Below are 12,678 nucleotides of genomic sequence, written 5' to 3' on the forward strand. Positions count from 1 at the left end.
GAGTAATAAGAAAACGAAACCACATTAAAGGATGATATCATCTTAGATGAGATATAATTTAGTTTCATCCATATGTGTCATAGACAGACCCCACATATAAACTATCAACCACCACCGCCGGCTCCTCCCTTCACCGCTCAAGCAAGCCTGTCGCGACAAGTTAGGCTGTACAACCGTAGGTGAATACTACCTTGATAGTAGTCAATCTAGCAGGCTTCCTGCTAAGGCGATTCTCCTATCTATATATACTCTGTAAGGGATCTACCAAACCAATTGAGAAGAGAGAGAGAGAGAGAGAGAGAGAGAGAGAGAGAGAGATGTGGAGACTAAAGATCGGGGAGGGTGATGACAACCCACTGCTGCGTACCACCAACGGCCACGTCGGCCGGGTGGTATGGAAGTTTGATCCTGACGCGGACGACCCCGAGGAGGTCGCCGCTGTGGAAGCCGCCCGCCGGGACTTCACCAGCCGCCGGCACCAGATGAAGAACAGCTCCGACCTTCTCATGCGCATGCAGGTCTCCTTAGTTGCATTGTTTCTTTCTTTCTCTTCCTTTCACATACGCTGCTACTATATGGATGCAATTAGGAGGGCTTGACGAAAATCAGGACCGTGTTAAACTTCACCTATATACTATATGATCGGGAACGTGTTCCACTTCAAAAGAAATCGGTCAAACTTCACCATGCATTACTTTTTACTTTTTACTGCAGTTGGGACTAAGATCATCTATATATGGTTGTGTGCAATCCAAGGGGTTTCAACCTCCTTTCCTTCAAAAAAGGGACATGTTAGACGTACGTGTCGCCACAGAGGGCTCACCGGACTGCCCCATCCAACAGCACCAAGAGAGGACGCCATGCGCACACCTTGGCTTTCGCAGTTCCCTAGAGTTTCATAGTTGGTCCCATTGAGATTATATCCAGAGAGAGAGAGAGAGAGAGAGAGAGAGAGAGAGAGAGAGAGAGAGAGAGAGAGAGAGAGAGAGAGCGCGAGAGCTGGTCGCAATGAAATAGTAGTAGCATATGTACAGTCCAAATAAATGTGTATATGTGCTTCCTACGAATATATAATAGCTAGGAGTACCATTGCTCATTCTGTTTAGCTGAAAACTTGACCGCAACTTTGACTTGCCATATTTTGTGTCATGCAGTTGTCCAAGTCAAACGGCCTCAAGACGAACCTTCCTGATCCCATCAAGCTTGAGCAGCATGGCTATGCCACACAAGAGGCCGTCTTGATGTCTTTAAAGAGGGCCATCAGCCGCTATTCCACGCTCCAGGCAGATGATGGCCACTGGCCTGGGGAGTTCGCTGGCACTTTATTTCTCTTGCCCAGCTTGGTAGTACTTTCTCTTTCTCATTTACCAAGAACAATCTTTTTCTTATCTATTATCATCTTCATACATAAATGCTCCTTTCGTAAAGAAATATAAGAGCAGCATTTAGAAACGCTCTTATATTTCTTTATAGAGGGAGTAGATATTATTTTCCTGTTTTGACTCCCATCGACCATTTTTTTTTCAGATTATAGCATTGCAGGTGACTGGATCACTGACTACTGTGTTGACATCTGAACATCAAAAAGAGATTCGGCGATATCTCTGCAATCACCAGGCACGTATGAATGCCTAATGACAACTTTGATTAAATCTATAATTAAAGATGCCATGTATTTGCTGATATTCATTATTAAGAGTGCAGAATGAAGATGGGGGCTGGGGACTGCACATCGAGGGAACAAGCACAATGTTCTGTTCTGTCATGAACTATGTCGCTTTGAGATTGCTAGGGGAGGGGCTGGATTCACGTGGACCCATGCTGCAAGCTCGGAGTTGGATCCTGGACCATGGAGGAGCAACTTTAACACCATCTTGGGGAAAATTCTTTCTTTCGGTACGTAGAGAACATAATAGGATGTCCAAAGTACATATGTACATACACACTTATTTTTGCAGTTGGTCTTGAAAGGGAATGGAATACATATATTTGGGCAGCCTCATATCCTTCGTCCCAAAAGGGAATGGAGTACATATGTTGTTGGATTTTCAGCCTAGAGGGATTCCTTGTCTGATATTTCCCTAACTTCTTGCTTAAGGTCCTTGGAGTATATGATTGGTCGGGGAACAATCCATTGCCACCAGAACTATGGATAGTACCGTATTTCTTGCCGATTCATCCAGGTCTGGGCCTCCAACTTCAGTTTCTTCATTTACTAGAAGGGTTGGGTGTGCTTTGTTGCGCCGTTGGTGTTGTTGGCTTTTCATAAAAAAATTACTCTCTCTGTTTCAAAATCTAACGTGAATTAGTTTGTTGAAAAGTCAAACCTTTTAAGTTCGATCAAAATTATAGAGAATATATCAATATCCATAATGTCATATCGGTGTCATTAGATTCATCATGAGATGATTTTTCATATTTTATTTATTTAGTATTGTGGTGGCCAAAGTAAAAGAAAGTTTAATTTTCAAAAAACTAATACTCCCTCCGTTCTTAAAATATGTGTCTTTTTAGAGATTCCACTACAAACTACATACGAATGGATATAGACATATTTTACATTATAGATTACTTCATTTTGCTCGGTGTGTAGTCCATAGTGAAATCTCTAAAAAGACTTATATTTAGGAACGGAGGGAGTACACCTTATAATCTGCTACTGAGGTTCACAAGTAGGGGAGATGATGGGGTGTGTTTCCTATATTTAAAATATGGTGTTTCGGTGGGCCTTTCGTGGTGAGATTCTATGTTATATATGCTAATCAACCCATATTTATGTGGTTGGATTTACGCGTCCATGAGTGCATGTACTATATTGGTGCTACAGTATCACATGTTGACGCTTCTTGTTTCTAGGTGGTGTGAGGGTGCGCGGGATTGATATGTTTTAATAGGCCAGTTGCTGCCAATTAATTTAAAAAATGGTTGACACGGGCAAAATGTGAACCAATTCCCAAATTCTATACCTCAATCGAGTGGGAGAGCTCCAAAATTAAGAAGTGTGGTGAACTAAAGGAATTGAACGAGAGAGCTCCCTGAGAAATTGTTGACCCAACCAAAACCGGATGACCTAATTTCAAATTGAAGACCTCATTTGATTGTGAGGCACTAAAAATTAGGGAGCATAGTATATGTAATGTCTAGCTGAATTCATTATTTAAATTTTGTCTGCTAGCATCACACTTTCTTACTAGTCCATGTCATACTTTTTACGTAATGTCTTAACATGCTGTTTTTTTTCTCAACATTAGCTCCCTAGATTGGTTCTACCAGAATAATGTCATTATCTTACTTTAAAACTAAGTTTTTAATTTGATTTTTTCTTAAAAAAGGAAGATAGACCCGCCTCTACATCGTAATGATGCATGCAACCATTCTTAGTTTCATAGTGAACTAGTGAACAATATTTAAAGTTGTGCCAAATTAATGGATCATGGAAATGGAATCTCGATTCATTTCGCCGCACACAACCACGCTCAATCCACCAAACTTACATTGCCTACAAATTAAGGGTATTCGAGATGATAAGTGGCTCATACATCATTGCAAACTCCAAAAACTCGGATGTAAAGCTTTCAGAAAAATATCAGATAATTCTTGCTAATAAATGAAATATTCAGGATAAGAGTATATCTCATTAGTGAGGTAAGGGCAACAGATAAACAACTGAATTTCGTCACAAAATTCTCTCCAGTCCACATCCTTGTCAATTGTTATGAATTATCTTATAGCCAGCCAAATATCCATGCATATGCACGAACTATGTTCTATTGGAATTTTTGGTGGAAGTACTGCAACCATCTTACATGTATTTCATAGAATTTTATAGGATATAGTCAGCAATTGCCGATGTTAACTATGTACAAATATGGGAATAGAAAATAATGCATGGAGTACCTTATACATATACTAGACTCATCCTTGTTATTTAATCAGGGCGCATGTGGTGTCATTCTCGTTTGGTATATTTGCCCATGTCATACCTATACGGGAAGAGGTTCGTTGGAACTACAACATCAATTGTACTAGACTTGAGGGAAGAGCTTTACACCTTACCATACAATGAGATTGACTGGGACAAGGCTCGCAATGGGTGTGCCAAGGTATCACTAATACTCACTCAACTACTCTATCAACTCTTTACTCCACTTATTATTTGAGGTAATTTGTACAAACTCTATGTATTTCAGTTCGTTGTGGAATCATTATGTTGGATATAGTCTGGAATAGACTTCATGAAAAAAACTTAAAATTAACGTTTGCCAGAAGGACAGCATGGGAAATGCTAATGTAGGTGCACGAGGCTGAATTGGTGAACTAGAGAAAACTGCCATACCATCACGTACAATCCAGTAGGTTTGTTTCTAGTAAATGCAAAGATTGTGCCTTGATACATTGATTAAAAGACCATTAAGACTGAACATCTACGACATAAAAAGACCCACAATCACTGGACAAACATTACAACTAATTCCAAATTAGCTAACAACCACTGTCCTTGATGCCATCCAAACATAAACTAATGACACTCAATGCCTACTAAAACCTTGGGCACAAGAAGTGAGAAACCATCTTTGCAAAGAAGGGCATAATCGGGTCGCTCCTATTTCGAGAAGATAAAACGTTGATAACAACCGCCAATCATCAACATCGCATCACCTTCAAAGACGTCCTCACCATGCCTGATTAACCTCGATCTCACCAATTAGCCTGGATATTGTCATGGTCTAATCGGCAGGCAGGAGATGGCCCCAAGAGGCCAGAAAGGGCAGAGGCAAGACATCATGTACTTATTGTAGATGTGTTGGAAATGTCAACCTCCGATCATCCTTAGAATAAACACATCATCGTACCGTTTACCTCTTGCAACACACACTCGAATCTTAAGCTTATAGGTTTATGGTAGTAAATTATTAAACTCTTTGATCCACCAGATTCTAAAAATGTAGTAGCAGGCAAAAGGTTAGAACAGGACATGTATTCCAGGAAAAATTAGAGGATTGTAAAACACTAGGATTTTAAGACTTTAGTGTCTAATTTTTGAATCAAGATAAACACCAGACTCCTAATAACCATAGTAAAATCATAGTCAAGAAACCCTAGCCTCACTCTTCATGAATAGAAATTGTACAACGAGATCTAAGTAGTTTGTAGAATTCCTGTGATTTTCTGACAAAACATAAATCAAAGTAAAATTTCTTAAGTTATACCTTTTCATGTGTTCCTTTCAATGACGTGGAAAGATTATTTCAACAAAATAATGTATTCTATTTTCATGGTTTTCTCCATTTTTATGATTAGGAAACATAAAATAAGGAACTAATCTTAACCAAACATTTTCTTATCCAACCATTACTACACCATCAGTGAATCTTCTGTGAGAGATCCAACATATAGCTCCCCTCCATAAGCAATATTCTCCACCGATGGCGTCCATCACATCGAAAGGATGCAATTTAGATTGGTTGTGGTTAATGGAACATTATGACCATTATTAAACCTCAGATTAAGGGATAGAAGTATGAAACCAAAGGATTTCTATAACCATGACCACAGCTTTCAGAAAATCTTCTGAACTGAAATATTGATTTTGGTTGCATCGCAGGAAGATCTCTATTATTCCCATTCACCACTGCAAGATATCGTATGGGCTACTCTCAGGAAAATTGGTGAACCAATATTTCTTCACTGGCCTGGCAGCAATTTGCGGAAGAGAGCTCTAGACAATGTCATGAAACATATAAAGTACGAGGATGAAACTACTCAATACTTATGCATTGGTCCTCTAAATAAGGTAAAGGAGGGGTTACTTTGAGAAATTTTTGCATCATTGTTTTCCTTAGATAGGTCCAAACTCCAAATGGTTCCTATAGTTGATTTAACTTTATTAAATTCATTCACTATTTATCAATTAATTTATTTCTTTTATACTTTGTTTCTGAATTGACTACTAGTAATTTGTAAGCAGATGTTGAATATGATTTGTTGCTGGGTAGAAGATCCAAACTCAGAGGCATTCAAACTCCATGTTGAAAGAATATATGATTTCTTATGGGTCGCCGAAGATGGCATGAAGTTGAAGGTGTGTACGAGTTCTTCTGCATTTCATTAAAAAAACACATAGGGGCATTTATGTATAGATTTAACTAAGGTGGTGGCAAAAAATTAAGACACGTTGTACAAAAGTTGAATCAAATAATATCTATGGTGTCTCTTTTACTTCAAATATATCCATACATACCAGAACATGTCAATTCTCAACAACCTTTATTATACTATGAATTGGCCCCACTCAGCTGGGTGAGGGAGTGTATGTAGATTCCAACCATGTTCAAGTCCTCTCTTCTTGAATTTTAGTGCGTATTTTTTCTCTGTAAAATACAAATAGTTTCTGCTACTGGTTAGAAAAAACTATCTATTGGTCACGTACTCACTTTGCGTTTTCATATAGAATGTATTTTGAAGCAAAGATTAAGGTGCTAGCAATTTCAACAAAATTTGGTTGTATGAGACATGAATATGAATAATTAGATTCATAATATATGAACTAAAATATAAATTAATATTATATCATTTGAGGGTAATATATATTATATATTTATTAATTATTGTGCAGTTGAAAATATTTATTGAGTATAATAATGGGAACTTTTTCGCTTGCAAGTTGTGGTGAGCCTTTGATGAGATGGTATGTGTGCATCTTGAGATAAATAGAGGTAGTGAGAATTAACTACTTAGGTATAATATTTGATGCCTCGCACATTAGTGTGGGAATAGGGCCGTCTATAGAAATTTGAGGCCCGGGGGCGAAAATCAAAACATGACTAAAATTCTAAAAGAAACATATAATGGAAAAACTAATATAATAAATGCATAATGTCACTCTATTACATAATTTTGCATCTGTTTTATTTTTCGCAAAGTTTAGATATATTTCAAATATTAATGCTAAAAACAGTAAAGGGGTACTAAAACAATAAACTAACCTCATGTTCTACCTAAAAGCAGCAACCATCTAGTGTTCCTTAAAATTTATTCATATTCAGACATGAAATAGCCTAATTAGTGTGAAAATAAATAAATCAAGTACATCCGATCCAATCTCGTCGACAAATAAATAAATTACCAACACCTAGCCCCGTTGATACATAACTTGTCCATAGCCCCGCCCCAATTTAGCCTTGGGGGGGATCAAATTAATAAGTACTAGTGGTCAATTAGTTACCAATACCTACTAGTGTATGACTGGAGGCAGAGGTCGTGCAACAGTAGGCGATCGTTGATCGGGTGCAAGTAGGGGGTGTCCTGGCGGCTGCGTGATTAGCCGCCGGTGGAGCTGTGGTGGTGAACCTATGGAATAGTGAAAAGGGATACCTACCTGGAGGATTAGCGGAAGCATCATGTGCTATTGGCGGATAGCCGTGCAGCGTCATGGGCTTATTTGCTGGTGGACTAGTCCTTTTTCTTTGGTTGGTTGATTCTGCCACTCGATTAAGGCATTAAGCCAACTTTTTTGGCATTAAGCCAGCTATACACGTGTATATGTTGTATAGTACTATACCATGGTGATTTGGGGGCCCTGTGTGGTCGCCCATCTTGGCCTCCTCAATCGACGAGGCTGTGTGAGAACATATCGCAATATATTTCAAGGACATTTGGTCGTATGGAACATGAATATGATCAGTAATACGAGAACTAAAACTAAAAAATACAACGATTTAATGTGTTTGATTATTTTATAGTTGCAAAATGAATATTAATATAAATATCATACTATATTAAAAATTACCATGCATTTTTGTATGTTGATGAGCCCTTTACTTATCCATGGTGGCATGTTGTGATGGGTTGCATGTTGAATGATGAGGTGGCATGCTTGCATGTTTAGAGAAATAGGTTTGTGGGGGCTAGATGTTTACATATAGAAGATATAAGATATGATAGGGAGTAGATAACTCAAGACTCTCTTGCAGTTGTTTTGGAAGGTCATGGATGATAGCTAGTATGAGTAGGGATGAATAAGTGCATATGTTTGGCAGGAAATTCAAATGCATTGCAGTCCACTTGCTAAAATAGTTGTTTTTTACATTGAAATAAGGATAGTGTGTACTTTTTAATTTACTCATAATCTTATACCCTTCTTTGTAGTCTTACAATGGCAGCCAACTATGGGACACAGTTTTGACAGTTCAGGCTATATTTGCTACTGGCTTGACAAAAGAGTTCCCCCATACAATAAAACTTGCCCATGACTATATAAAACGCTCACAGGTAAATATACAAAATGCTACATGATAATGTATTTGTTGGACACTAATCAATAAGGTTTAATTACTGAATAAAATTTAGTAGTAATTATGTTTAAATATTCATGTAGATTTGTGTGAATTTTCCTGGAGATCAAAGCAAGTGGCATCGTCATATATCTAAAGGTGGATGGACACATTCAACTGCTGACCATGGGTGGCCAGTATCAGACTGTACTGCAGAAGCATTGAAGGTAGTCCTCCCACTTGATTTTTGTATTATCCAAAACCTTTGTGTCAGACTATTCATGTAATCAAAATTAGTAGAATACCCTTGCGTAATATGATTCATGTATTCAAAATACGCAATACCATTCAGCAAGTCCATGTCTTTTAGCTTTGGTAGTCAAAATTATTATAAGCCAAAAATCCCCTTCATCTTGGCTGGCATGCATGCACGCAAACCAGGTTAAATTAAATGTGCAACACCCTCACTTAAATTATACACCGTCTATTTATAAAGCGGCCAAAATACGCATGCCACCCTACTTGTACTTTTGGCCCACCTTGTTGAAATGGTTATCCTTGAGGAGGGCAGGGGTTCCTGTGTTCATTAAGAAGAAGAGAGATGGTCCGGTTTATAAGAAAAAACATACTAAAAAAATCAAACATTCAGGGCTAATCAGGGAAAACCGAGTGAAAACCCAAAAATAAAAATATGAAAATAAAGAAATAAAAAAGACACTAGAGCCTAGGAATAGGGGCAAGACAAATTTAGAGTCAAGGAACATTGTCTGGGCCCGACACCGGAGCACCAAGGTCCAAAGTAATTGGGTGTGGCTCAAGTGCAAACAAATTGACCACCACTGGCCGAAGAGAACTCATCCATGTTGAATCACGCCTCTAAATCAACATGGAAGCATCATGTGCCATCATTAGTGTGTGGGAATCATCCTGAAAGGTCAACCTTTGACTTCCCAGTGATACCTACCAAAGTGATTAACGCCGCGGACACTTGCGGTAAAAGTGGTATTTTGTACATGTCCAAGTATGCTTTCATATTTTTCTAAGGGCCCTCCACTTTTCTCACCTTTGGCAACTCACAAAAAACCTCCAACAACCTATACTCCGCACGCTTAGTCGTCGGGATGTTGCATGCCTTGTTCTTCTTTTTCAGATGTCCACTTCGTCGCCCCCATCCTTCTCCGTGTGCGAAGGTGTTGGGGTCCCAAGCAGAGGGTGTGGGGCCTCACAAGTAACCTTGTTCAAAAAATCGTTTGCAGCCTTGATTCCATGAGCTAAATCAATGGCGCATTGATATAAATAAGCTAACACTGCATTTCTCTTAAGGCATTGATATGAATAAGCTAATATTGCATTTCTCTTAAGGCTATACTATTGTTGATTAAGCTTCCTCCTAAATTGGTTGGCGAGCCTATGGAAACAAGCAGGCTTGATGATGCAATCAATATTCTATTGTCTTGGATGGTTAGTACCTCCTAGTTCGAACCCATTCTTTTCTTCATTCATTTTTTTTCTCATAGCTAGTTTAACTCATTACTCACATTTTCTAATCAATAGTCACATTTCTCGAATGTTTTTATGAAACAATAATGTACATTTTAAAATTCTTACTCGATACTCCTTTGCAGAACGACGATGGTAGTTTTGGTGCATATGAGCTAACAAGATCTTATGAATGGCTTGAGGTGAGTTTGAATAAGCTTCTAGGTACATATTATTGTTTCTTAAAACAAAATTCATAAGGAACATTTTTCATCTACTATGTGGGGGGGAAGAAACACTTTGTTGAATTTATCATATTAAGTTCATGTATAATTCTTGGTTATATCAACCGATAAGACTATAAGTTTCCTCTATGCAATCATGATCATTTGTTTTTCATATACTTCAGTTGCTCAATCCTTCCGAGAGCTTTGGGGACATAATGATCGAGCATTCGTAAGGGACTCTAACCATTGGTTTCTTGCTTAGTTATCTATGTTGCTATTTTTTTGTTTATTTGATGCATTTTCAATCTTTGTTCGCACACAGGTACGTTGAGTGTACATCATCAGTAATTCAGGGTCTAGTGTTATTTAGAGAAATGTACCCCAAACATTGTCGCATGGAAGAGATAGAAAATTGTATCCAAAAGGCTGCAGACTACATTGAGAGCATCCAAAGGAGTGATGGATCATGGTTTGAATTCTCACTAAATTTTCACTTGAAGTTTCTCTCTTTCTTTATTGTTAAATAATCGAAGATTAAACTCCCAACCTCTATATCATTTGAACTTGTCCAGTTAATTTCCAACTATAGGTACGGCTGTTGGGCTATTTGTTTTACCTATGGTACATGGTTTGGGGTGAGAGGATTGATTGCTGCAGGCAGAACGTACAAGAATAGCCAAGCAATCAGAAAAGCATGTGAATTTCTGCTATCCAAGGAGCTTCTCCCATTAGGGGGGTGGGGAGAAAGTTACCTCTCCGGTCAAGACATGGTAAAAGTTTCTCCTTCCTCTTTTTACTCTCATCTCTTAATTACTCCAATTAACCGTGACCAGTGAATGCTTTAATAAACTAACAACACAGGTTTACACCAATCTTGAAGGCAACCGGGCTCACGCAATCAACACTAGTTGGGCCATGTTGGCCCTAATTGATGCCGGACAGGTGATTTTGTTCCTTTGAAGCTTGCCTTGTACTTAAACCCATTTAGTGCATGCATGTCCTATAGTATTCATTTGCTATGCTACTTGTGAACTGCAACTTGTACACAACAGCATAGACATCTCCATTATTAGTTCATAGGTACGATCAACATATATTATTCTGTGTTGAATTGGTTTGTATGCTGACAGTACTACTTATTTTTTCCGAGTGAACAGGACCAAAGAGATCCTGCATCTCTACATAGGGCAGCCACGGTTCTGATCAACTTCCAGTCGGAGGATGGAGAGTTCCCTCAGCAAGTAAGTCATTCCCTTTTATTTTATGAGCATCATGTGCTATGCTTGTAAGGGGAAAGCAATAGTACGGCAATATATCTCCATAGAAAAAAATAGTGATTGAACTATATAAATTTCAATTAATTAATTGATTGCAACTTATCGTTAATTAGTGAGTACAAATATAACAACAAGATCTAAGTTAATTCCTAGTAGCTAGTGTGCTTTGGAATAACTTTGGCATGTTTCCTCGCTTGACAGGACATTATTGGAGTTGCCAACCGCAACCTTATGCTCACTTACGCCCAATACAGGAACATCTTCCCTATTTGGGCTCTTGGAGAGTACTACCGTAGAATGGTCCTGACAACATAAAGGGAGAATCTGCCGTGTATATGTAGCCATTGAGAATTACACACTGTTCGATGATAATTTGTGCACATAATTTTCCACATCTCCATGGAGCATGGAGTGCCTATTCCCACAAATACATTGTACCATTATCAACATATCTACAAACTTGTTATATTTAGTTCAGATGATTCAGTTATTACAATATTCGCTGGGTTCCTCTAGGTGTTATTATAATATTTGGTGTGTTCCTCTAACTGTTTCATTTTACCTCGCAACTGTTAAAGAACATCCAGGAGCGGAGTTCGCTACACGCAGAGCATTCTAATAAGACAACCAAACATAAAAATTCTAACAATAGGCTTCAGTACGGGCCACTTCACTGACTGAGTGGCACATTAAATTGCACAAAAGGGAAACTTGTGCTTCCCAAAGGAGAGTGGCGTTTGGGCACATGAGAGCGCACGCTCCCGATTTTTAAAATGTGTTTTAAACATATTTTGAAATGTAAAAAATTCCAAACAAAAATGAGGCGCGTACATCTTGATATTGTACATGCTCAGAAGGTTGTTTCGCGAAAAACCGACAATTTATGTATCGCGTGTGAGAAAGACAAAATCTGGTGTTAAAAAATGCTTTTCACAAGACATCTTTTTGTCTTTTTTACAGAAGCCACAAAAAATGTTGGTTTTCTCCGAAACTTGATGTGCACACATTTAATGTCGAGATGTATGCGCCAATTTTTTGTTTGAAATTTTTTAACACTGTGAAATATATTTTTCGCGTGCAGGAGCGCACGCTCCCGGGAGCACCAACGGATTTCCGCTCCCAAAGGAGCTTTTGTCCGAGATTTCGTTTCTTGGTTGGTGCCTTTTTCCGTAATCAGTAAAACAATAATTGTTGGTCTGCTTACAACATAAAGATTATGTAACAACCTATATCACAGAATTCATTCATATACAATTAGAAGCACGCCAGTCTATGAAACTACTATAAGTACCTTTTTGTATTTTACACACGTTTAAGTAATTGTTTAGTAGCATTGTGTGCACACACACACGGCCACATGGAATTATCTGCAGCAAAATCAAAACCACTATTGTGATCTATAGAACGCACTGTGATACAACA

General features: G+C 38.3%; 1 protein-coding gene across 1 annotated transcript; it reads left to right on the forward strand.

Moving 5' to 3' along the window:
• Positions 1-317: 317 nt before the first annotated feature.
• Positions 318-11,571, forward strand: LOC123124067 (cycloartenol synthase-like). Its single transcript, XM_044544770.1, has 19 exons — positions 318-518; positions 1,155-1,343; positions 1,528-1,621; positions 1,793-1,896; positions 2,099-2,183; positions 3,937-4,103; positions 5,606-5,794; positions 5,969-6,082; positions 8,149-8,271; positions 8,378-8,500; positions 9,424-9,501; positions 9,636-9,734; positions 9,899-9,955; positions 10,162-10,208; positions 10,302-10,448; positions 10,569-10,749; positions 10,841-10,921; positions 11,137-11,220; positions 11,458-11,571. The coding sequence occupies exons 1-19, from the start codon at positions 318-320 to the stop codon at positions 11,569-11,571; spliced, it is 2,277 nt and encodes a 758-aa protein (XP_044400705.1).
• The last annotated feature ends 1,107 nt before the right edge of the window (positions 11,572-12,678 follow it).

Source organism: Triticum aestivum, chromosome 5D (genome assembly GCF_018294505.1).
Source record: "Triticum aestivum cultivar Chinese Spring chromosome 5D, IWGSC CS RefSeq v2.1, whole genome shotgun sequence".
Classification (NCBI taxonomy): domain Eukaryota; kingdom Viridiplantae; phylum Streptophyta; class Magnoliopsida; order Poales; family Poaceae; genus Triticum; species Triticum aestivum.

Bases quoted from the DNA above. Each gene is read 5' to 3' on its own strand.
- LOC123124067 (XM_044544770.1), top strand. From the start codon at position 318: ATGTGGAGACTAAAGATCGGGGAGGGTGATGACAACCCACTGCTGCGT. The intron at 519-1,154 runs GTCTCCTTAGTT...TGTGTCATGCAG, and splicing joins ACCTTCTCATGCGCATGCAG to TTGTCCAAGTCAAACGGCCT. The intron at 8,272-8,377 runs GTAAATATACAA...ATATTCATGTAG, and splicing joins ACTATATAAAACGCTCACAG to ATTTGTGTGAATTTTCCTGG.